This window comes from Kryptolebias marmoratus, linkage group LG8, assembly GCF_001649575.2.
Source record: "Kryptolebias marmoratus isolate JLee-2015 linkage group LG8, ASM164957v2, whole genome shotgun sequence".
In the NCBI taxonomy this organism is placed as follows: Eukaryota; Metazoa; Chordata; class Actinopteri; order Cyprinodontiformes; family Rivulidae; genus Kryptolebias; species Kryptolebias marmoratus.
In genome coordinates, this window is record NC_051437.1 from 4,638,689 (window position 1) to 4,663,236 (window position 24,548).

The following is a 24,548-nucleotide window of genomic DNA, read 5'->3' on the forward strand; positions in this document are numbered from 1 at the left end:
CACTCTTAGTAGATTAAGGTGAATGTATGTATATAGTTGACCCTGTGTGGATGAGAGAAAATCCACAATAAATTCAAACTTGTGCACAAAGTTCTTGTTTTTAGATATCCTTAAAGTTGTATGTTGTACCTGAAAATAAAGATTCAAATAAATCATTAAAAGCCCCAAATTAATCTGACCTCCATGCTCATGTGTGGATGGAAACTTCTGACCACAACCGCACATCCCAGATGATTCAGAAGGTGCCAACAACGCTCTCAGCCAATTAAAAATGGCCAAATATTGTAATACACATTCATATTGGACAAAGAGTGAAAACCAGCATAATCACAGGGAGAACAAGAAAACTACAACTTTTACCTAAGTCACTGTGAGGACTGGTGCAGACAGAGCTACTCACAACTACAAAATGCCTAAAGACACAGGTTAAATCAAAACTTTTAATTAGAAAGTTGAAAAAAACGGCAGTAGGTACATAGAGTTTCTATTTGCAAGGAAACAAACAGCAGAGATGATGAAACAGGATATGAACGCATTCTACTTAAGCAAGGCGACTGCAATTTTCACCGAAAGATTCTTTAAAAAGTACATTTAAAATAAATAAATTAAAAAACATACATGTCCATCAAATAATGTTGTCATTTCTCTCATCTATGTTATTATTGCTGGTATATATTACCTTTTAAATGCATTATGATCCAGAAACAGACATGTTCTTGGCTGTGAAACAATATCAACATGGTCAATTATTTTTTTTTTACGTTTAACACGGTGATGCATGAGTTAAGCAATCAGGAAACACAGACATGAACATTCTTTTCTTTTCTTTTTTTTTCTCCTCAAAACACTATGGTGAATTGATGTCCTGAACAGAACGGATGAATTAATACAGTACAGTACTTCATCTACTAAATGGGTTGCTGCTTCCTGATGAAAATCTTTCCACCAGAATGAGAAATTAAAAATAAAAACAGTTCTCGACAACGAACAGGAGTGACGAGCTCTTGTGCTGATCGTTAGCTTAGCCATGCGTTTTCTAGTTCTGTGTACACAAGTTCAACACAAGTGTCCACACTTAGGTCTGACAGTGAAAAAGTGAACAATCTATATTATTAGAGTGGCTTTTGGCTTCATGTGTTTTAGAAATCCTGAGGAGAAGAGATCCATCCGTCCTTCCAGTTGCAACAGCTGAGGAGTTGTCACCAGATAAAAGTTTTATCTCCCACGACAGAGCACAGTCCCCCCCCCCCCTCAGAGGAGTCAGCAGCAGCAAAGTCGAGCCGGCGGACTCCATGGGAGCATCAGTCCCCTCACTCCTCAGCTGCATCATCCTTGGCTGCCGCAGGACGACAGGCTGTCGTACAGAGAGTCACTCAGAGACTCGGGGGTCTCCAGGACCTGGGGGCGGCTCGGGGAAAGCGCCTCCTCCGGTCGCTCCCTGAGCAGCTCCAGCCCGGCCTCTCGGCTCATCTCGGGCACGCTGGGGGTTCGCATTTTGCCCCTGCGGCTCAGCCCCGTCTGGGCGGGCACGGGCAGGCTTCCTGGGTCTACCATCCGACTGGAGGAGGGGCCGCCGGCCTTCATGTTCTGAGGGATGGGAGACATTTGAGGTCATTTATGTGATGCCTTCAGGTGCAGAAAAAGTGTGTTATAGAAAGCATTCATCTGTGAATTTTTAATAATGATTAATAACTGATAAGGAGGATAGTGGTTCTGTCTTCTTACAGTATCTAAGATGTGGATGCAGTTTTAAAGAAGTATGTCACACTAAGTGGCCCATTCCTTTTTGTCACCCGCCATCGAAAGCAATAATGTTTTTGCCCATGTCTGTGTGTGTGTGTTTGTCTGTACCGTTAGCAAAATATTTCATGAACCACAGGACGGATTTCAATGAAACTCTCAGGAAGTAATTCTCAGCTGTACCTCTACACCTGATTTACCTGTGGAATCAACCCAATTCAAGATGGCTGCCACAGCGAATCAGCCTTAGCTGCCACAAAAATGGCTGTAACTCAGTGATTTTTACACACATTGAGCTACAATTTGGTGTGGTAGTAGCTGAGAGTCATCCACAAACGATACTTCAAACAGATCATGCGAGATGTCACAATATCACACATAATGGGATTTTCAAGGTTTGACTAAAACAGCTGTAACTCTGTCATTTGTCAACACAAGATAATCTGAATTTAAAACAGTGTTATGAAAGGCAGCGGGCGATATGCATTCCTTCATGCTAGGCCTTTAATCTTATCTAAGGTTGTCATTAACCAGTTTGTAATAAAACAAAAGTGGAATAAAAATCCTGGCATATTCTGAAAATCTCAAATTATCTGTTGTTTTTCAGAAATTTCTTCAATTATGAGATTTTGTCTGATTTTAGGTATAAATAGTTTCAAATATAAAGATTTTTTAAACCCTTTAGAAAGAAATGAGTTACGTGGTACTTCATAATATAAACCTACTGCAGGTTACAACAAAAGACTTATTATGAGCCGTTATGTTGAGCAGCAGAGCACCAAAACCAGACTAAGAGCTTTATTCTTAGGGTCTTAGGTTCAGTCTTGTGTCTCAATGTGTGTACCCCTCTGAACGGTGATCCAAAAGCTACAGCATCCTCCTCCTCCTCTTCCACTGCCAGGTACACCTCTGCTGGTCCTGCAGGAGTTTTCAGGTTGGGGAAAGTCCAGGTCTTGGTGCGAGGAGAAAACATGTTCGCTCCGTGGGGCTCTTTGTCTGCACGTGGAGGGATGACAGTTGTAACTCTGGCTAATGTGAACACAAGTAGAACTGCTGACTTAATGCAAACAAGGACTTGTGTTTAATTAACCTAATAGAGTGAATGCTGACTCAGCATCACAGTGTTGTTTTCCCGTTTATCACATTTTTGGTCTTGAACTAATTCAGCATTGTTTCAGCTGTTTCAGCCATTCAAGTATAAACACATTCAGCTAGTTCAGGACATTATAGCTAGGAGGTTTGCAATTTGTAACTTTTACACTTAAAATATTATTCACATTTTCTTTCTCATAGAAATGCATTGTGATTTTTTCAAATCCTTGAAAAACTTTGTGCTCTTTAAAATTTTTGTGAGCATACTTGCTTCATTTTTAGCTTTTAGCTGCTGTTCAGCTAATTTTAGCTTGAACTTCTTTTTTGCACTTTTAAGCTTTTAGCTACTGCTTTGCTAGTTTTAGCTCTTCGCATCTACTCTGCTGGTTTTAGATTTTGCTCATGTTAGCATTTAGACTTTTTAATTTCACAGGTTTTTTCAAGTCTCAAAGTTCTGAGTCCAGATCAGCAGCAGCTGTAAGTGTGTAAAAAAGGGGCAGTCCGTATACTGATACCTTCATGAATGACCCCGGCAGAGCTTCTGCCCTCCAGTACAGAGCAGTACTGAATGCTGGGAATCAGTTGTTTGTGTGAGGCGAAGCACTCTTCCTGTGATGGCAGCTCCCTGTCCAGGGTGCGGGCTCGTCTTCCAGCCCTCCCCGGAGAGTCAGTGGAGTGATGCTCGGCCCCAGCCCTCGTCTTGGACGGGCCCCTTCCTGTGGCACCACTGCTGCAGTCAGGAAGGGGGAATGTACCGATACCACTGTCCAGGGTGTATGTGGAAGCACCAGAGCCTGAAGAAGAACGAGTGGAGGGGATTCATAATGAACGACTGAAATCAACAGCTTCTGTCATTTATCATTTTGACAATAAAACAAAAACAAAACTACTTTTTTATCTTCTGGGTTGTGAATTTATCCATACATCTATGTATTTACTTACCTCTAAATGTCTGTTGGGTGACACATGGTATGTGACATACCTGGTTGCATTAGGTCATGCAAATATTAATGACATAATTAGTCCTCATCTCTTCATTCAGGTACAGAAACACAAAGAACATGTGATGCGTGCTCATATGAGTTTGGAATGCTGTAATTCAGCAGCAGCCCTGATAACTTGTACAGCTTGTACAGGAATGCTTTGACTGTGTAAAACCATCCAGCGGTGGATGTTTTTCTTCATGCTTAAGCCTGGTGTTGTAATAAAACACTCTTAGGTCCTGTTCAGAGCTGGCACTAAAATCCATCCTGATCAATCAGATTGCAATCAGACAGCGCTAAATACAGGTGGGAATGGCCTCAGTGCGCACTGAAAACATTTTCACTCAGACCGCCTTCAAAGGTAGTCTAGAGCCCTTTTATCTGCGTAAGTTTGGTAGTCTGAATCCGTCATGAGCCACACTATAGGATTTCCTGCTGAACTGACGGGACGGCTCACAAGCAGCAGGTACTTGGACAAAAAAAATGTCAGCTCAGCTGCCAGCTGATTAAAAATAATAAAACAGCTATCATTGGAAATATTCTGAAGATACGCTATTTGGTTTGTTTTGAGATTGTTTTTTTCTAAAGGTTTTAATGAACTTTTAATTAGAATCCTGCTCAGTAAAGATTACGTTTTTGTCTGGATTTTATTAACCAGGAAGCTGAATGTCGAGTTTCTCTTTGGCTTAATGTTTGTTCTGAGTGTTTTTGGAGTTAATTGAACTTGTGGTCACTGTAAGCTACAACTGTAGGCTGTATGTATCACAGAACAACAGTCTGAGTTATGTTCAGTTATATTCACCTAATAAACACAACCTGATGTTACGTTCACAGTAAAGCTGTGTAAAACAGCTGACGGCTGTCAGCACACTGTGTTTCACTGTTACAGGCTCAAATCTTCAGTTTTTCCTCTGACATTGAGCTCAGAGGTCACTAATCGTATTCTCCTACATTTCTCCCATATCCTATCTGTTACATAATTAGGTTTACTAAGAAGTAACTTCACAAAAACGTACTCAAATGACTGAAATAATAATAATATTTTCAGATTTCTTTATGTATTGTAATTTTTACAGAAACAGTCCTGCTGTCACACCAATCTGACAGCTCTATCTGTGTGTATCTGCATTCAGAGCAAGTAAATGACATCCAATGGCAAACATGCATTGGGTGATGAATTTTACAGGCAGGTGTGAATGCCCTCAATCAGCTGCAGTCGAATCACCCAAGATAGATGTTAGTGCCAAGTCTGAACAGGACCCTCCTGGCTTCTTACTCATAAGAGTTTATTAAGAAGGTGTTATCTTTTACTCCATCCTGGGTTCACAATCTCCACTGCCACCTCTCTGCAGTCTTCTGTGTGTGTTTGTGTGTGTGTGTCAGACTGAGAGGAGAGGCTGCAGCATGAGCAGAAATCACAGCAGTTTTATTCATCTGACTCCAGAGCTATGAAAACATGATTACACACTGCTTTTACAGGATTAATAGTGGGATAACCACAGAATAGTTTAGACAGTTGAGCTGTTTATTAATTTAACGTTGCAATCTTGAAAGCAGAACTTGTGCCAAATCAGCCTCGCTCAGGATAAAAGAACAGACTGTCTACCACTACTTCATGTATTATTCAGTGTATTAATGTGCCAACATACATTTCAAAACTCTGACATGTAAATATAACCTTGTTTAGAAAAAGGAGAAATAATTATTAAAAAGGAGCTCTTGTCTAAAAAGGCCTTGAAATGGTTGTGTGTGCAAGAAAAAAAAAAGATTCAAAACTGAAAATAAAAAAACTCCACAGGCTTATACTTTAGAATGAAGCATGATGTTATTTCCTGGACTTCTCAAGGGTAAAAAAACGTTAGCTCAGCTGCCGGCTGAAAAAAGATAATTAAACAGTCATCCTTGAGATTAGTCTGAATATATGGCTTCTTTGTTTGGCTTAAGGTTTTATTGAACTGTTTATCAAAACCCTTCTCAGTAAAAATCTGTTTTGTTGGGGTTTTATTATCGGGGTGAACTACCAGGATGTTGCTCTGATTGTTTTTAGAGCTGACAGGACCCGCTGTGGTCACTACAGGTTAAAATCTTTAGTCTTTGCTCTGACACTGACCTCTGAAGTGTATATTATTGTCCTTGCTTTGACATCCGGGATCTCGTAGCAGCTGTTCTTTTACGTCTTTATTGATAGCTCTTCTTCTCTTGCTTAGTTTTAGCACTGTTATTTGTTTACTCAATTTTTCTGTGCCTGTCTTCTCTCTAAAAGGTTTGATCTTCAGTGAGCTCACAAACCTTCGAGAACATGTTCCAAGCAGATTTCTCTTACCTGCAAAGTGCTGAGCGTGAACTGAATCTGCGAGGTTTTCATCTGATGTGATCGTACTGATTCTATCTGAAGCCTGCACGAGAAACAAGAAGGAAGCAAAAAGGAGCCATGAATCTGCAGAAAAATCTTCCCTCCAACAAATCAGATGCCAGGTTCAGACTTCAAAGGGTGTAAACGGGTTTCATCTGATGAAAGCTAGTTCTGTGTTTTTATGTCCTGGCTGCCTATTTTTACTTCATGCCAGTCTTTGAACCACTGATTAGGAACTATAAAGATACCTTCTCCATATCTTCATTACTGGTGGTGTGACTGATGACGCTGCTCTGCTGAGCAAACACCGGCTTGGAGGTCTTACAGTCAAAGGAGAGCCGGCGCTGCGGCACGCTGATCATCTCCTTCCCATCCACTCTGCATGTAGCAAACACAAAAGGCAACTTAGAACTCTCAACATAAAAAGTAGTCAACATAAAAAAGGCTATAACTCAGTCATTTTTCAGACTTTGAGTTAAAGTCTGATGTGGTAGAAGCTCAAGGTCTTATGATATTACTGTACATGAGACCTTGTATAACATTATCTTTAGGATCTGACTTAAAGGCTATAACTCCTTCTTTTCTAAGCATCAGTTTAAAGCTCTGGCATGAATGGTGGTGGGCAACATGCGTTCCTTCAAAGAATGATAGGCCGTTCTTTTATGTATTTTATTACCATGGACCCACAGGCTGTTTATTAACAAGTCAACAAGTGCAGCCTTAAAAGTTAGTACAACTAACTCTAATACGCTAACCTAGCTAGCTGTAGGCAGCTGTTTATGTACACTTTGTATAAACATAACATTGTTGGTTATTTCATATGAAAATATGAATTATATATAATATATACAAAAGTATAAAAATAAAGCAGATGTTTAGGCCTACGCTTACAGCAGACATATCCTCCAAACTCTCTCATTTAAACTGTTTAAACTGTTTTTTGATGGATGTTTGCAGCCATTTTGATGATAAAAACAGACATGCATTTCTTTTCTTAGATTATGAGGCAACTCAAAGTGGTATGAACATGAGGTTGTAGTGGTTAGCACAACAAGCATAAATGTTGCCACAGTTATTTAAAGTGGTGGCAGTCTGAAAGTAGCTTTTGTCTATATGAGGAAGCAGCTAAACTGCTCTTCCCAGAATGTTAAACTAGGCCTGTAAAGCTGCATTTTGAAAATAACTAGGCAGCCATGACTCCTCACCTGTTAAGCAGCTGCTGCATGAAGTTGTCGGAGCGCGCTCCTCTGTACATGACAGCCAGCTGTCCCTGAGCTTGGTCCATCACCACCTCACAGGAGTGGCCCCTGCCTGACCTCTCCACATAGGCCCTCTCCTCCTCCAGGGCTCGCCTCAGGCCCTCAGCCTTCTCCATCAGAGTTGAGATATTCAGACCTTCAACGCCTTCTTTACACCTGGTGGCCATCTTCACAGAGTCCCTGCCAACTGAAGGGATGTTTATCTTCCACTCCTTCTTCTCATCCTTTGCTTTGCTTGCTTCGGTCTTGCGGCTCAGAGCGGGCAGTTTACTCTTCTTCAGACCAAACCAGCTGGCAATTCCATTCGAGGCTTTCTGCTTTACCTCACTCCCCTGCCCTCCTTTGTCCTGCTCCTGAAGCTTTAGCACATTCTCCTCTATGCCTTTCATTACTTTCTGCTCAATAGCAGATTGCAGACTGGGAGCTGGCTGGAATGACTTCTTCCCCTCAGAAACTGGTGGTCTTGGAGGAGGAGGGGGAAGGCTGTCTCCATACATTGGATTCTTTTTCCCTTTCCCGCTGATCTTGGTCCTCTCCTCTGATTTAGATGAGTACCGAGGGCCCTCTGATGGCTTCCCACCTCTATGAACAGAGGGGAGGGGTTTAGACGGTGACTTTGGGGGAATTTTATTGGGGCTGTTACTACTCTGAGCTCCGGCACTAGCTTTAACATTGTAAGCCAGATTCAGAGAGCCAGGACACTTAATGTTGCTGCGTAGTACCTGCGGAGCATCTGCGTTGGGGGATGGCAAACCAATTTTGCTCTTGGAGGCCTCTGGCTTGGCCACACACAGTTCTTGTTTAACTGCAGCTGGACCAGAAGACGGAAGTTTTACTGTTTGTTCATACAGCTGAGATGACCCCGGGTACTTCAAACCAATGTTGATACTTTTGGGTTTACCATCCAAAGAGTCTGTGAATTTTGAATGTCTCTGCTCCTCTTTATGGATCTCTGTGGACCTCTCTGCTGTCTTGGTCTTTTCCTCTCCGTGTGTAGACTCATTCGCCGGATTGACAGGCCTGAGGCCGACTTGTAAATCCTCAGAGCTCCTCAGCTTGCCCAGCGCTGCCAGCCTGTCCTTGAAAGCATGGTGACTGGAGTCAGCTTGAGATCTCCCTGCCCCAGAAGTAGGCCTCTTGGGGATGGATGAGGAGTCACTCTTTTGAACGGGTGGTGGAGGCTGGGAGACCTCGCAGCCTGATGCGCTGACGTCCCTTACATCCGTCTCTGGTTTGTCTCTGGTTCTTGAGTAGTTTGCTTTGCTTTGCGTTTTGTTCAGGGCAGCTGAGTTAGGCAGACTGTGATGATTAACCCACACTGGGCTGTCGGAATCTTCTTCATCATCTGATGTAGATTCTGAAGTCAATGAGGATGACTGATTTCGCTCAGGAGAAGGATTTAGGACACTTTCTGGTAAAGATTTAACAAGCTTCCTCTCACCACCATTTGCCTTTGCTTGAGTTGAAATAGTGCTTCTTTTCTCAAGACCCTGGGATCGTTCCTCTTCTCTGGAGTTGGACATATCCAGGACATTTTCATAATGAGGGACCATTTGAGAAACTTTGGGTGGGCACAAAGATGCACCAGAGGGAGGCCCCAACTTTGAGCCAGCACTGGTTTTTGGTGCAGAAAGGCTGTTGTAGCTTTTTTCCTTAGTAGGAGGTGAGCAGGTGTCTTCAGGCTGTGGAGGGGAGGTCGGTGCAGAGTGTGTGGCAGGGTAGGATTCAGACCTGGAGGGTGGGGGAGGGGGCTGCCTGCACCTCTCTGTGGTGGTGGCTCTGCGCGTGGGGACAGGAGAGTGGTACACCTCGTAATTGTTGGTGCGACAAGGGATCCTTGAGTTGCGTGTAAGCTGTGGGCTCAGTCGGACAGCTGAGGTTGAAGCCTGGGACTTCTCTCCAATTGTGGGAATCTTCAGGAACTTAAGCAGTTTGGATGGGGAGTTGATGGCAGCAGTTTTGACGTCGCTGAGGCAGGAGGGGCTGGGGCTGACAGATGCACTGGCTCGTACAGAGGAATCCTCCTGGTCTGCACTGTCTTCATCAAGGATGGTTGGGGGGTCACTAAGCATGGTGCTGGAAGAGTGCGCCAAGCCATTATGAACACCATCACTTGTAGCCATGTCACGCTGGGACGTCTGTGCACTCTCTTTGACAGAAATGGGCGGATGGGAGGAGGCACAGAAACCAGTGAGTTCCTCAGACACACCAGCTTTTAGAGGACTCTCAGAGTCAGCCTGCCCCGCTCCCACAGCTTCCAGGCTCTGGTGGACTGTTTTTGTGACTACAGAGTGGGAGGAGCTGCTCGCAGGTTGCTGGTTGGCTTCAGTAATGTTGCACTGTGTTGGTGGGGGTATAGACTCTCCTGCTCTGGTCTTATTGTGACCTTCGCTCATGGCAGCTGCAGGAACATGGCTCTGAGTGGAGGAGTTGGCCTTCAAAGGACTACAGATATGGCTGCATGGCTTTGGAGGACTTCCTGGGCTCTTTTTGCAGTGTAAACAACTTGTGATCCCTGCCTCACACTTCACCCCCCCATCACCATTGACCTGTTGGTGTGTGTCAGTGTTAGAACAGGAGCAGTGACAGTGTGTGTGGTGGGACTTGCACTGGAGTGGGATGGGCTCTGCGGTGGCCAACACAGCCTCTGTTGACATCAACACCTGGCTGTAGTCGCAGAAAGACAAGCTTGTAGTGGACGGGTGAAACTTCAGAGGGTCCGTCTCCTCCATCTTGCGCAGGACCTCCAGGATGTGCGCTTTCTTCTTGAGGAAGGGTGACAGGGCCTCCATTGAGGCGGCAGGGCCACGGGGCCCTGGGGAAGAATGTTGTGTGTGGTAACCATTTCCCTTTGGAAAGAAAGAGATTATTATCAGCACACCATTCAATGTTGAAACTTGAAAAATTGAACAATCAAGTTCCTGAAGACCTTTAGGTGCATGCGTACAGGAAATGAGTGTGAATGAGAATAGCAGCAAACACAGAGCAAATGTCAGAGTAGCTCTAATGTCACACACAGGCGAGGACTGTAGTCTCATTCAGAGAGACTGATAAAATCCCAGTTTCACTCTTTGCCACTGTGCTCTGTGATAATCACCTTGGCTTGTGCTTCAGTCTGTGCAGGCTCTACCTGTTTGGCCGAGTCATTGTGTGGCTGTGCATTGTAGTCTGGGAGGGGTCCCGCCTGAACCTGTAACAGGAGATTCATGGGGCAATTAGGACGACATTACATACAGTACAAGTTATTAGATACACAAACAACTAGGATCTGCTATAGCCTGGCAACTGTTCTGACAAAGAACAACATACAGTAGGTGAAATGTCCCAGATCCATAACTACCTCTCCAGTGTTTGAAAAACAAAAGGGCAACTTTGTCTGATCTAGAATCAGAGCTTCGTCCTGACACACACTGCTAACAGCTCTACTGGTAAGGTTTTATTATCAAAATGAAATAAACATCATAAGCCTACAAATCTGTCTGTGATAGACTGAAATACCCAGTTAGCATAAATAAACTCAGCCAAACTGTTCCTCGAAACAATGCATATCAGGTATTGTGTTTTTGCATTTCAAACACTACTTAAATAAATGCATTCAGTCGAGTGTCATATAAGTAAAGGCCAGCAATATGTGATGGAATACTGTGGGATTACACACCTGAATGCGACAACATCATTTATAAGATTATCATATACATTTTAAATATAAGGTGAGTTCATATTTTTCTAATCAGTTATCAAGTCCTGCAGCTCAGACGGCGGAGGAGACGTGTTATGTTATTTTAGAGACATCTAGATAACTAAAGGTATTTTCAATGAGTCTGAGAATCACAATAATTCGCTGCAGACCTCAATTAGCCTGCTGTGGTGGCTCAGGCAGCAACACATTTTGGTCTACTTCTACCAATGTAGTGGCCCACTTCTGTGCACTAAATTACTGAACCACCTGTCCAGTCTCCTATCTAGTGAATAGGTGAACAATTCAAACACAGCCCAAGATTAAAACTGAGCTAAACCTGATCTGAAAAATCTGAAAATCTTTAGGCAAAGTCCTAGATACTGATTAAATGTTCCCACTTAACCAAGATTTCACCAAGAGTGGCGAATGTTTGCACTTAACATTTTTTGACAAAACAAATTCTACCCTTATGGTGCTTTAAGTCAAGATCCCTGCTCTACAACTATCACCGATAACAAATGTTTCACTGTCATTACCACATAGTTGAACCACATGGTGACACAGTGTGGTTGTAATTCCTAAATTAATGTCAAATGATTTTTTTAAAAAATGTATATGGATAAAAATATTAGATGGCCAGACCGTGAATCAGCCTTTTCAATCTTAGTTGGTGGAATTCTTGTGTGATATATAGACTAAAGTTTGGTAATTGTATTTATTTTGTACTTATATATATATACTTAAAGGTAATAAGAATAAAGCCTGATGAGCAAAAACTGGTTTATATTTAACTAGAGATATTCAGGATTACAACTAGGATAAAATCTTGTCTACAGCTTGCTCAGACTGCAGAGATAAAATTCAGCTCCAACTTTTTAAAAGTTTAAGAGAAATATTTATTTTAATTATAATGAAGTATCTTTAAGCTGCTGTAATAATGCTTTAAATTGCATGAAGATGGTGACTACATCCTTACTGTATACGTCATGTAGGAGTCCTCACATAAGACTGAGTTACCTGGTAGTGAGGGGTGGGCTGGCTGGGCAACTTCTGCTGAAAGAGCTCACAAAGAGCTCGGTTCTGTCTCTCCAGGTCAAACACCAACATCTTCAGCTTGATACACTCCTCTCTCAGATCCTGCTCATAACCACACAAAGGGGAGGTAAAGTTAAGAAACAAATGTTTCCAGTAAAGATGTCTGAACACAGACCACACAGGGAAGCTTGATGGTACCTTCTGATTCAGCAGAGCCTGCACCACGTGATTAGCCACCTGATGACGAAAGAGAACAAGGTCATTTTTGTTCACTGATCAGGTTTTTACACCATTTTCAACATGAACTCACCTCATCTAAACATCTTTCATAAGCTTCTCTTTGACTCTCATTGGCCAACACCAGAGCAGAGTTCTCTGCCTGCAAAATTACAAAAAACAAAACAACCAAAACAGATTCAGTCATTGTATGTGTGTTGTTCACAAGCAAACACCCCACTGACAGCAAAACCCATTTTCACCGGGGTCAAACATTTATCAGGCATAAAGCCAGTGACACTTAGTCTTCCATATTATGTGGCACTGCAGACATTAACAACAGCCATTAAATGTATCTGTCATCATCAGAGTGTATTGTGTTCCTCTGCAGCCAGCTAAAAGCTGCACAGAATGAACATGCTGTATGTCAGCACCATAGGATTACTGCCTAAAATAAAGTAATTATAATAATCATGACAGCTGCAAATCAATAACGTCTCCATCCAACATTTCAGACCTGATAGTTATTAATGCTGTCAGTTTTTGTGGTGATTCTCTCAGCTCAGTATGAGCTTTCAAAATACATTCTGACTTTTGTCTTTGCAGTGACGAACTTTACTGATGTCACCACTGTGAATGTCTTTGTTCTGTTGCACTTTCACTGCATGAAAACCTGAGGATTCAGCTGCGTAAAATCCCAGGGTAGTGTTGGAAACGCTCCATGCTTCGGAAGAGGATGTGGCTTGTTCTGCTGTTTCAGCTAAAAAACTTCAGAACACCATCACAAAGCTCTGATCTGATCAAATAATAAGTTCATGTTGTGATATTTATGTTTCTCAATACTGAGAAGGCAAAGTGATCCCAGACCATTTTCACACATCATTTCCCCCCCCAGTCAATAACAACTGATAAATATGGTTCTGTAAAACCATCCAGTCACCCCAGTGTAGGTGCTGGATGTTCCTACATGTTACTATTTTTCCTTAAGTCATGTATAAAAATGATGTGAGTACTGAACTGGTAGTTTTATCCAATCATTGTTGAAGTGGAAGACAAAAAGTGGGCAGACGTGTGCTCTATTCAAGTATTCAAGTGCGACTTTCCTGCCCAGTCGATTAGAAAACAAGGAGACACAGCAGGGCTCAGAAGCTCCCTGCTGTGTCTGGATGTTGGTTTGGTGTGGAAGATACTTTAGTTAACTCACCTCCAGCTCTCTTAGTCGGTCCATGAGCTCACTGCTATTGTCCTCCAGGTAAGACTCCACGTCCCCTTCTTCACCCTCTTCATCTGAACCAAAGTCTCCATCACATGTTTTCTGTTCTGTCTCATCAGACATATTTCTCATCTGCAACACAGAGTGTGACAGTGATTATCACCGCTGTTATGAACAAACATCACTGGACAGTGAGAGGATGCCCTATTTCTCTGCAAAGTCAAGATGGCTTAACATTTAAGTGGCCACATAGTGTGTGCAGCAGATATGGGTCAATTCCATAATACTTTGCTTTTATGGATCTTTCTTCTTCTTTTTCTTTCAGCTGTTGCCTTTTCAGGGGTCTCCACAGCGAGTCATCCACTGATCCAGTATGGTGTCGCTCGGATGAACTCGCATGTTAGTTTTGGCAGAAGAGTTTTACACCAGATGCTTTTCATGACACAACCCTCATTATTTACCCATGCTTGGGACCAGCACGAGGGGTACCCTGGCTTGTGCTCCATAGTGGCTGGTTTCAAAAAAATGATTGTAAAACAAAACAAAACCAAAGACCCCAAAAACAAAGTTAACTTAAACATTTGACTTTCAAATGGTGCTAAATGGAAAAAACAAGAAGATCACCAAACTGGGCTTAAATCAGCAATAAGATGTCTGAGACTGGCCCAGAGAGACGGAAGACACGATCCTGCATCCTGATCGACAAACAGCAGCCAATGAAGAATAACCAGAACCAGAAGCCTTCAATCCAGAGCTGAATACATCAAGATCAAACTGATTTTAACATCAGCCTAAATTAGGCTTCTGATTCCCCGCCAGGTCAAGGAAAAACTTGAGTTTCAGTTCCAGTCAAATGCAAAAGGCTTCAGGAAAGCCACCATGTAGGCGTCACACAGATCTGAGATTCAAACTCAAATTAGACTTTAGGCCACAGACCACATCCAGCCCATTCAGCCCGCAAGAAGCTAATCACAACTTAGAAATCAAATCTAAATATTTCTGCACGCAAATCTTCAATCTTTTCTTTTACTTTGAAAGCAACCTTTGCAGTTTTTTTTCTGAAGGTGAGTGGGTGTTTATGTCAGCAGCCTCTTGTATGTGTGGAGCAGAGTCTCAAAAACTGATACAGAAGGAAGAGCTTTTAACAAGGTGTGAACTTTAGGTGCTTGTTACTTTAATTCAGTGGATAAACTATGTAATTGGTTTAAAGGTGAACTGAATGTTGTTTTTAAGGATTGTAAATTAAATCGCTACCATCACACTAAACGCACAGAGAAATACAGAGCAGGAACATCAGAAGCTTCGCTGTCCAAACTGTAAAAAGCAACAAGACCATTTTATCAATATTTACATGTCCAGGATGGAGCAGGTAAGACTAGTTTTGTGATTTCTCACAAAAGAGATAAAAACAGTAAGCTGTTTTCTGGTGGGATAGTTTTATCAAAGAGATTTTTGAGGAATCTGCTGCATTAATGTGCTCTGAGACAAATTAAGGGTGGAGAGGAGAACTCTGCACACATGAGGAGGCGGTGAACCCAGATACAGAACCTCTCACCATTAGTTGTCTTTTTATTACCTACCTCAGGGATGAGACATGACTTCAGGGTTCAAACCCAACAAAAATGAGATTTTATGTTAATTTGATGCTGGTGTCTGAAATGCTGCAAACTGCACATTTGATGCACCAGCGTTTGTGTGAATGTTGATTATTTACATTAAATATATAAAGTTTAAACTCTCCATATGACTGATTCACATTTTTATAATTATCTCCGCTGCCTGTGCATCACAGTGCATACAGTACATTATACAGAGGATCAGTGTGCAAACACATTAATCCACCCTCCTGCGATTCTGCACACACACTGACTGTGTACACAGATAAGCCTTTGTGTCCGTAGTCCTCTGCTTCAGTGCAGCCACACGTCGATGGGCACCACCCCGAGCACACCGGCTGCCTGTGTCTGTGAGCGCGGCACACTGTGGGGCATGTGGCCCAGCAGCACTCCAGTAGGCCCGACTCCAGGTGTGTCTCAGTGACTGTGTACACAAGCAGCACAGGGCTGCCAGAGGGAAGGAAGTGTGTCCATGTGATCCTACTGACACATCTTAAGTCATTAGAGCGGATAAGACCAGCTTGATTTTGTGACTGGAGGCCAATCAGGAACTGGCACAGTTTCCAGTTTTTCTGACGAGGACAGGTCACACAAGCTGTCATGTGTGCTTTAAGCACACATAAACATTCAAAAAGCAAGACCACAGAAGGGGTTTGTGTATTACCTGAGATAAATATTTTATTCTGTAAAAAAAAAACTGATGCATTTAGGATTTTTTTTACTTTAAACCTATTTATTTTGGAAATTCTTTTCTTATCATCATCTGTGTCTGCTCAAGTTTGTGTGTCTGTCTATTAACAAAATGTCTCATGAACAACTGGACAGACTTTATTCAAACTAACAGAAAGTAATCATAGGATAAATCAGTCTGATTCAAGATGGCTGCCACAGCCAACTGACCTTAAAAATACAAAAATGGTTATAACTCAGTTAATGTTACAGATATTGAGCTAAAGGTTTGTGTGGTAGAACCTGAGACTGATCCAAAACACATATTCTGATGCTAACAAATTGCTGAAGATCTTTGTTAAAAAATTAGCTGTTATTTAGAGTCAATTCTGTTTGCAAAATGTCTCATGAATCCCAGGATGGATTTAAAAAAAAACCTTCAGGAAATAATCACTGGAAGTACATCTACAGCTGATTAAGTTTAGGAGTCAATCCACTTTAAGATGGCCACCCACCATTACTTGAAATTAGCCAACGAACAAATGGCTACACCTAAGTCAGTTTAACAGACAAGCTCAAATTTGATGTGGTAATAGCTGATAGTCATACACAACACATACTCTTCAGCATGACATCTTGCAATATCACAGTGCATAATGTTATTTTCAAGGTTTGATCAAAATGATGACAATCTTTGTCATCCTAAAATAAGTTTAGTCTAAAACTCTGGTAGGTATATGTATTCCTTCAAGGAAGACTAGGCCTTTAATTATTGACAAATTCCAAGAAATCGACAATAATGCTTTATCCCAGGCTTATTCCTCTGAGCTGCACTGACTGAGTCACATGTTTCAACTGGTTTACATGTTCCTTCTCTACCACAAACACACTGTAGGTCATTTAACCTCGGTCCCACACTCCGTTCTGCTGCCAGAATCTGGATTAATTCAGCTCTCAAAGGAGCTCCTAGAAAAAGGATTATTTACTTCCATTCATGAACATTTGCTAAAGCCTAAACCACCAAACAGTTTTAGTGATTTAACCTTTTAAAAAAGGTAAAAATGATCTGTACCAGGCTTGATTTTTTGTTCAAACAGTTGTTCACCTTTCAGCTCTAGCTCTTCAGCTGCTAAATCTGTAACATCACTTATACCCATTTTTGCATTTGTTAAGGTTGATTAGCTGTGATGGCCATCTTGAACTGAGTTGACTCCAAACCTTAATCAGTCATAGATCTACATCCAATGAATACTTTGAGAGTTTAGATGAAACTCTCAGAATTATCTTTTATTATTAGAGATAATAATTTAAAAAAAGGAATTTCTGCCAGTTTCTCTTCTGAACATCACACACTGGAACTATAAATGGCATAAAATTCAAAAGCCTAAATGTAAACAAAAGAAAAACAGACAGAATCAAAACAAAAAGAATTAAACAAAATGAAGGCAGATGTCCAGCATCTTCCATAGGTTCATAAGAAATCAGCAGAGAGCTGCCAAGCTTTGTAACAGGAGCCGTTTGTGAAGCGTTTACTGGAAGATAATGGAACAGAGCTGATGGAGAACACTCATCGACAAACCTGAGCTGCACCAAAGTGTAGGCAGCTTATTGAGCTGCGATTGACCCAACATGGTTAAATCTACACGTATAATGGAGGGATGATCAATGGAGCCCATCTAAGAACGGAAGCAGATCTTCACTATCCTGCCGACCTTGAATGCAGAAATGATACTGAGAGGTTATAAATACCAGCTCTTCTCCTCACTAACGCACATCAAAGCTGTAGGCAGGACGGGCAAGAAACATGCACACATCGCTGTGCGTTTGTGAAATTACAGCGTGGAGCAAAAGACAACAAAAGTGATCTAAATATAACATGAACACATGGCACTGCCTTTGCTGCAGTGTGAAGTGTGAAGGAAATGTCACAAGTCTTGTTGATAAAAACCACTAGAAAGAAGAAACTCTGAAGCTGTGGCTCATTTCAAAGTCAAGAAAAAGTCAAAGTGTCAATTATTGTCATTACACTGTTAAAAAGAATACAACAAATCTTTAAAATGTTACTCATTTACAAATAACTCAAAAGTCCTTCATACCTATAACAGCTGCAAAGAGAAGGCTTAGCTTTAAAGTGGTGTTCTGTGGAGTTGTTGTGAATAGTCAGTATCTTACCTGCAGTGGACAGAACTCAAAAAGATCTAAGAACTTGTTTGATCATGAATTTTTACCATCTAAAAAAGAGGCTCTAACACTTTATAGTCAATAATCCACATAAGATCACAAAAGTATTCAGTATTCAGTGGATGTTTTCTGCTTTTATTGCTGTCAGTAATAACTGACGATCACTACAAAATGACATCATTTACCAAAATATATAATAAAACCACTTCAGTGTCAAAGAGAAACTAACTACAGAGTAATATCAATTAAATAAAAATATTTGATGTGCAAATAAGTTGTTGCATAAATATTTGCCCCCTTTAAAAAGACTGTCCTAATTCAACTCAGATAATGGCTTATTGAAAATTACAAGTCAAGGGATGGATACAAAAGGATTTCCAAAGCCCTAAATATCCCCAGGACTTCTGTGAATATCCATAATCAGGAGATAGAAGGAGTATGGGACATGTGTAAATCTACCAAGAGCAGGCTGTCCTCACAAACTGAGTGAACTCAGATTAAATCTCAACCAGAGTTTGTATAGATTGTTTAGAGACTCATGTCAAGATTTAATCTGACAACTACTTATTTTTACATCACATATCTTTATTTAATTGGTATTACTCTGTAGAAATGCAGTTTCACTTTGACACTGAAGCCAATTTATAGTGACCATGACTGATTTATGACAGCAATGAAAGCAGAAAACATCCAAGAGGATCGATTTTTTGGAAGGCACTGCAAGGTCAACGGTCAGAAACAACTAGCAAAAACCAAATCCTTTTTCTTAAATTTTGCCTACAAATAAATAAATAAATACATAAATAAAAGCAATGTCTCTGTATGCCTACAGCTGCTTGCTTGTGAACCCAAGCTGCTGGAACCTGAGCCATTTTAAGGAAAAAATAAGGTAATTCTGAATTTTATGGCAGCAACACATCTCAAAAACAGTTGGAGAAGGACCATGTTTCCCACTGTAAACAACAGTCTGTAAATGTCTAGCACCTGGACTCTTCTACTCTGAAGCCATACTGCTGTAATGCAGCAGTATACTGCGATGCAGTATGAGGTTTAGGATTGTCTTTCTGAAGTATGCAAGGTAGTATGCAAGGTGTTATCATAATCTGGATGGGAGAATATGTTGTTCTAAAACCTGAATATAGTTTTCTGCATTGATGGTGCCTTTCTTGATGTGTAAGCTGCATATGCCAGTGGCACTAATGCACCCTCATACCATCAGAGAAGCTGTCTTTTCAACTTTGTATTGGTACCAGACAGGATGGTCCCTCTCCTCTTTAGTACAGAGGACATGATGGTGGATGTGGTTTACAAAAATAATTTCAAATTTGGATTTGTCTGACCACAGAACAGTTCTCTTCTTTGCCTCAGTTCATTTTTAATGAGCTTTGGCCCAGAAAAGAAAACAGTGTTTCTGGATGGTGTTCGCATCTGGCTTTTTCTTTCAATGATGGAGTTTTAACCATCGTTTGTGAACTGTGTTTACAGATAATGATTTGTAGAAGTGTTCCTGAGTCCATGCAGTGATGTCCAGAACAGAATCAGACCTGGTTTTAATGCAGAGCTGCCTGAGGGCCTGAAGATCACAGACATCTAAGACTTTCGGTTTTATTCTTTGAGCTCAGAGATTGCTCCATATTTCTGAAATCTTTTGATGATAATACGAATTGCAGATTAAATCTTTTTCATGGAGAAACACTACTATAAAATTGTTCCATTAATTTTAGACACAGATGTTCACAGACTGGTGAACCTCTGCCCATCTTTATTTCTTATTATTTCTTATTTCTTTTCATACCCACTCCATTTACTGACGTCTTGCAAATGAACCTAATTTGTTTCAAAATGTTCCTCCAGCTGTTTCTTACTGTTCCTTTCTTTTACACCCTTTTGTTGCCTCTGTCCAAGTGAAGTGAAATTTATTTACATAGCACTAACAGTCAAAATAGTAGCTAAAATAAACTAAATAAAATAATGATGAAGTTAAAGCTGAACTAAACAACAATTAGGCTAAGACAGTCAAAATATGAGCTAAGATAAACTAAACTAAACTAAATGTACAGGAAGGCTAAATAAGCTAACATAAACTGAAACATGACAATGCTAAGCTAAGGGTACAGCATGACAAAAAGTACCAGAGGCCCACTAGACAGCCAACATAATAATTACTAAGATAAATAAGCTAACATAAACTGCTAAACTAAAGGTACCAAGAGACTAACTAATGCCCCTTTTACACGGGGCCTAATTCAGAAGTCCGGCTCTACTCCACTCTATTCTGCTCGATAAAGGATGCATCGCGTTTACACCGGCCAGTTTGGTTGGTAGCAGAGGAACGCCTCCTCGTGTTGCAGGGGGCGGGGCCGCGGCGCGGTGGGGTGCGTTACCGAAACTTGGTGCAAGTTGTGTAAACAACGGAAGCGCTATGGACAACGTTGGCCCTGTGTTGTTGCTGTTTTTTAAACCTATGGGGATTCTCCTGAGACTTCAGGAAGAGAGGCACAGTGAAAGAAATGCTCTAGATGCTGCGATTGTTGCATGGAGTAGGACAGCTGTTATCCGCCGGAAATTTCAGGGTTTACAGCACCTTCAACTGGGGGACAGACGGCATAAACGTTGCAGGGTAAGCTAACGCTGTTGTTTATATTCCTACCGTTCGCTCTGTATGTTTGCATCTGGTCACACCCACGACCAATGAGTGAACAGGAGCTAAGCTTGCGCCACCCACAAAGCAGGGCTGGCCCGGCTGGCCCTACTCCGAAGCAGGGACCATAGAAGCAGGGCCGACCTAGAAAAAATGCAGATGTAAACGCGTGCAAAGCAAGCCGAGTAGAGTGGAGCCGGAACCTTTAGAGCCTGTGTAAAAGGGGCATAACAGTACCAATAATTACTAAGATACTAAGATAGTGAAGTAGGAAGCGGGATAACAAAGATGACTCAGAAACAGCGGAAAGTGTGTGCGTGTGTGTGTAGAGGCGGTGGAAGACGATGTTGTGCATGTTGTATGAGTGTGTGTGTGTGTTTGCAGATAAGTCCATGAATCACGCCACAGAGGCCATTGTCTTTGATAATATGATGGAATGTTTATCAGCCAGCCCAGCGCAGATCCACAGATGTCCTTAGGCAGAGGGAGCAGAGCATCTTGTTTACATAAAATCCGAAGAGAATTTTGAAGATAGCTGACCAAGGTCAGCCTAAGGGAGCCAAATTCACAAACAGTAATTGAAAGTCTTGCTGGTACTTCTCAATGGCGACTCCAAACAGTCAAATTCCAGGTCCATTCCGCCTGATTCGAGCGAGCAACTTCCTCCAAGATGTAACCCATATTATGAGTTCCAGAACCGCAATTCAGTCCAACTTGCGATTCAGCTCCCATAACCACAGTTTGATTGTTGACCGCCGAACCCATCAAACGAATTTGACGATAAGTCAGGTAACTGCTTAATCCAAACAGCAGAAATCCTGTTATCAAAAACCCAAATATGTGAAGATCTTTCAAAGACAAAAATTGTCAGACAAACAATAATATTCCATTTCCTCCAGGAATCCATTGTGTATCCAGCAAAAAAATGTCCCCTCAGGGTAAGTCAGAGCTCTCCCAAGTTCTGCCTTCCCGTCAAGAAAATTTGACCAATTGCGTTGAGAGACCAGCTGACCAGATCCATGGTTTAAAAATTTTGGAGAATATGTAAAATAGAGGCTCCAAAAAGAAAGCAGGGGAGAGAGGCAGAGGGGGGCAGTTCAGGAGACTAAGAGACAGAGAGAAAAGAAACATGTCCGCCTTCCACCAGGAGCAGAGAGAGAGAGAGAAAAAAAAGCTTTTTTATAGATGTGTTGCTTCCAGAAAATTCAAACTATCTTATTTTTTTTTCGAAAAAAATGGTACAATTTCTTAAACATTCAATATGTTTACCATGTTCCATTGTGAGTAAAAAATGGGTTTACAAAATTTACAAATCATTGCATTGTTTTTAATTTACATTTTATGCAATGTCCTAACTTCTTAGGAATTGAGGCTGTAGAACAAAAACAAACAAAAAAACAAAATAAAAAGCTTGTATTTCAAAAACTAAAACTTTTAAAAAGAGCCCAACTTAGTTTTGTTTTGCATGTTGTATTTAGTCCCTTTTATGCAGCGACACAGCTAAACTTTATTCTAAAATATGAGGTATGTAGGGGGAAAGCAAACAAGGAGGGGAAGAGAGCTGCTGGCTGTCTTCAAAACTGCAGTATGGCCTTGATGAGTGTGGTTTGGGAGCCTGAGACTGCACACAGAGAGCCTCATTGACAGGGTGGAGGAGAGGCTCAGAGGGTCCCTGAGGGGCTGCAGTGCCAGCTCTATCCTTCCACAGAGCCTGGCTGGCAGACTCACAGCCTCTGGTTCTGTCACAGAGAAACCACGAGGGGAATGCAAACAGAATTAAAGCTGCTGCTCTCTGCTGCTCTGTACTCACCTACAAAGGAACAAAGTAATACTCTGAAGACATCAGTATTCATCACAGAGAGATTTTAGGATCAAAACTGGTGTCCCCATTTGTGTAAAACCTGAAAAGACTTGAGAATGGCACATAAATCCCAAAATTCACATTGTGCTTTTATTCATATGTTAACAAAGTGAACTGCCTGATTACTGAATACATTCTCAGACACACAACAGAACATTTAATTCATTACTGCTGAAGGTTAAAGGGAGATGATGTGTATTTCTTTGTTGTGTGTGTTCGTTTACATGCTGTGTTAATAAAATATCTCACAGACCACCGAATGAATTCTAATGAAACTCTCAGAAAGTAATCAGTGTGTGTACATCTACAACTGATTGACTTTTGGAGTCAATCCAACTCAAGACGGCCACCAAAGCCAACTTACTTTACAAAACACAAAAATGGCTCTAACTCAGTTTTAGAGATATTTAGCTAAAATTTGGTGTGTTTGTAGCTGAGACAAATTCACAACACGTACTGAGTGCTACAGTAGAGCTGGGCAACATATCAAGTATATTCAAGATATCAAGAGTTTTCCCTCTTGCAATATCAAAACTGACTTTGTCATGAATATTAAGTATAAATTTTAACAGCTTTTCATTTCCATCCAGGTCACTTGGAGTTTAGCTATTCCCAGCTTCTTTAAACACATCGTAGCTCACTCTCATGCTGAAAACCCCGGCAGACTCCCACCTTCTCCCCCATCCCCACTCGCCTAGAAAACTGAAGCAGGCTCTACATTTATGTTTCAGAAACGAGGGAAATAGCACTTAGCTACTTAGACTGCCTCGGCTTTTTCAGGCGGAGAGATCTCGACACTGCAGCTCATGGCTAACAGAGTTACTCTGTATTTTCTGAACGCTACCGTTTGCCCGATATGCATCGACAACATTGTTGTCTCTGAGAAGTCTTATGTGGCTGAGTGTGCTACAATGATTCAGAGACTCGTGCTAACATGTAGCCATGCTGCTAACATGCAAAGTAAAAACAACAGTGCCATTATGCCATCATAATTGGTTGTGCTGTTGTTTTGGCAAAATATATTTGGAGCAATGGTCATTATGTTGTAACATTGGATCATTTTATTAAACTCTTGGTCACAATGTGCTTATTTATTTTAAACTTAAGGAGCTTATAATGACTGCGTCCTCAATTGGTTGCTGTTTTAAATCTGGTAATTTAACATTTCTAATGTTGTGTTCAGCTCTATATACTGTGTGAGAACAGATTTAGTGGTTTTGTGTTTGGTTGGGATTCATTTTTCACTCTGTCATCCAATGGTACCAAGATTTACAAGAACTGAACGCAAAGATGAAACAGTTACTTCTTTAAATATCATCTTCAGACCAGCTGACACCAGCACATGGGGGATACATTAAGAGTTGTGATATTCTTCATGAATGTTCCGTAACAAAGACTGAAGAAACTCATCCTAGTCAGCGTTGTAGAGAGAGAGACACGTTTTACGTTGCTTCATTTTATTTTATTTTTTCCCCACTTTGTGGTCGAAAATAGTCAGTGCTTATGAACTTATATTAGGAAGAGTTGCATTTCTCAGTAATGTGCGGCTGAGCAGTTTGTGGACCTCCCATGGTGCACCGCTCTACTATACTCTCTTCATGCATTATTGTGAAGGCTGACATTAACTTTCTGTGTTTGTCTCTTTTACAGTTCAGGACATTCTTTGGGAGAAGCTTATTAACTGCTGGAGATTATTTAGCCAACCGCTTTCATGAGGCACTCTCTAAAATGTCTTGAAACATTTGAGGGGGTTCTCAATCTCTTTACGAGTTCCAGACACTCACAGTCTTGACGCTTGAATTTTAAATGTTCAAAAATCAGTGCAACAAATTGTCGCCTAAAATATCTGCATAGTTATGAAGCATGTATCAAACCCTTCTCAATTTTGTCAATTCTGGAGCTGCATTTTGACACCTGCACTTGAGCTTTACTTATGACAGAAAACACCTAAGGCTACAGCCCTGAATGTCCACATTTAAAAACCATGTTGACGGTCTAATTCTGCCATTT

At 41.2% G+C, this 24,548-nt stretch overlaps 1 protein-coding gene across 8 annotated transcripts in view; it reads right to left on the reverse strand.

The window, feature by feature from the left end:
• Positions 1-426: 426 nt before the first annotated feature.
• nckap5l (NCK-associated protein 5-like) overlaps positions 427-24,548 on the reverse strand; it is a 66,534-nt gene continuing 42,412 nt past the window's right edge. For 7 of the 8 annotated variants that reach the window (XM_017435919.3, XM_017435917.3, XM_017435922.3 and 4 more), the window contains 11 exons: positions 13,562-13,702; positions 12,452-12,520; positions 12,340-12,378; positions 12,124-12,243; positions 10,525-10,617; positions 7,374-10,276; positions 6,417-6,546; positions 6,139-6,211; positions 3,348-3,626; positions 2,585-2,736; positions 427-1,587 (listed from right to left, as the gene is read on the reverse strand). In XM_017435919.3, coding sequence (XP_017291408.1) covers positions 1,327-1,587; positions 2,585-2,736; positions 3,348-3,626; positions 6,139-6,211; positions 6,417-6,546; positions 7,374-10,276; positions 10,525-10,617; positions 12,124-12,243; positions 12,340-12,378; positions 12,452-12,520; positions 13,562-13,702 — 4,260 coding nt within the window. In that variant the 3' untranslated portion in view covers positions 427-1,326. The remainder of the gene's footprint in view (positions 1,588-2,584; positions 2,737-3,347; positions 3,627-6,138; positions 6,212-6,416; positions 6,547-7,373; positions 10,277-10,524; positions 10,618-12,123; positions 12,244-12,339; positions 12,379-12,451; positions 12,521-13,561; positions 13,703-24,548) is intronic. The other variant, XM_037977011.1, reaches the window with a different exon arrangement.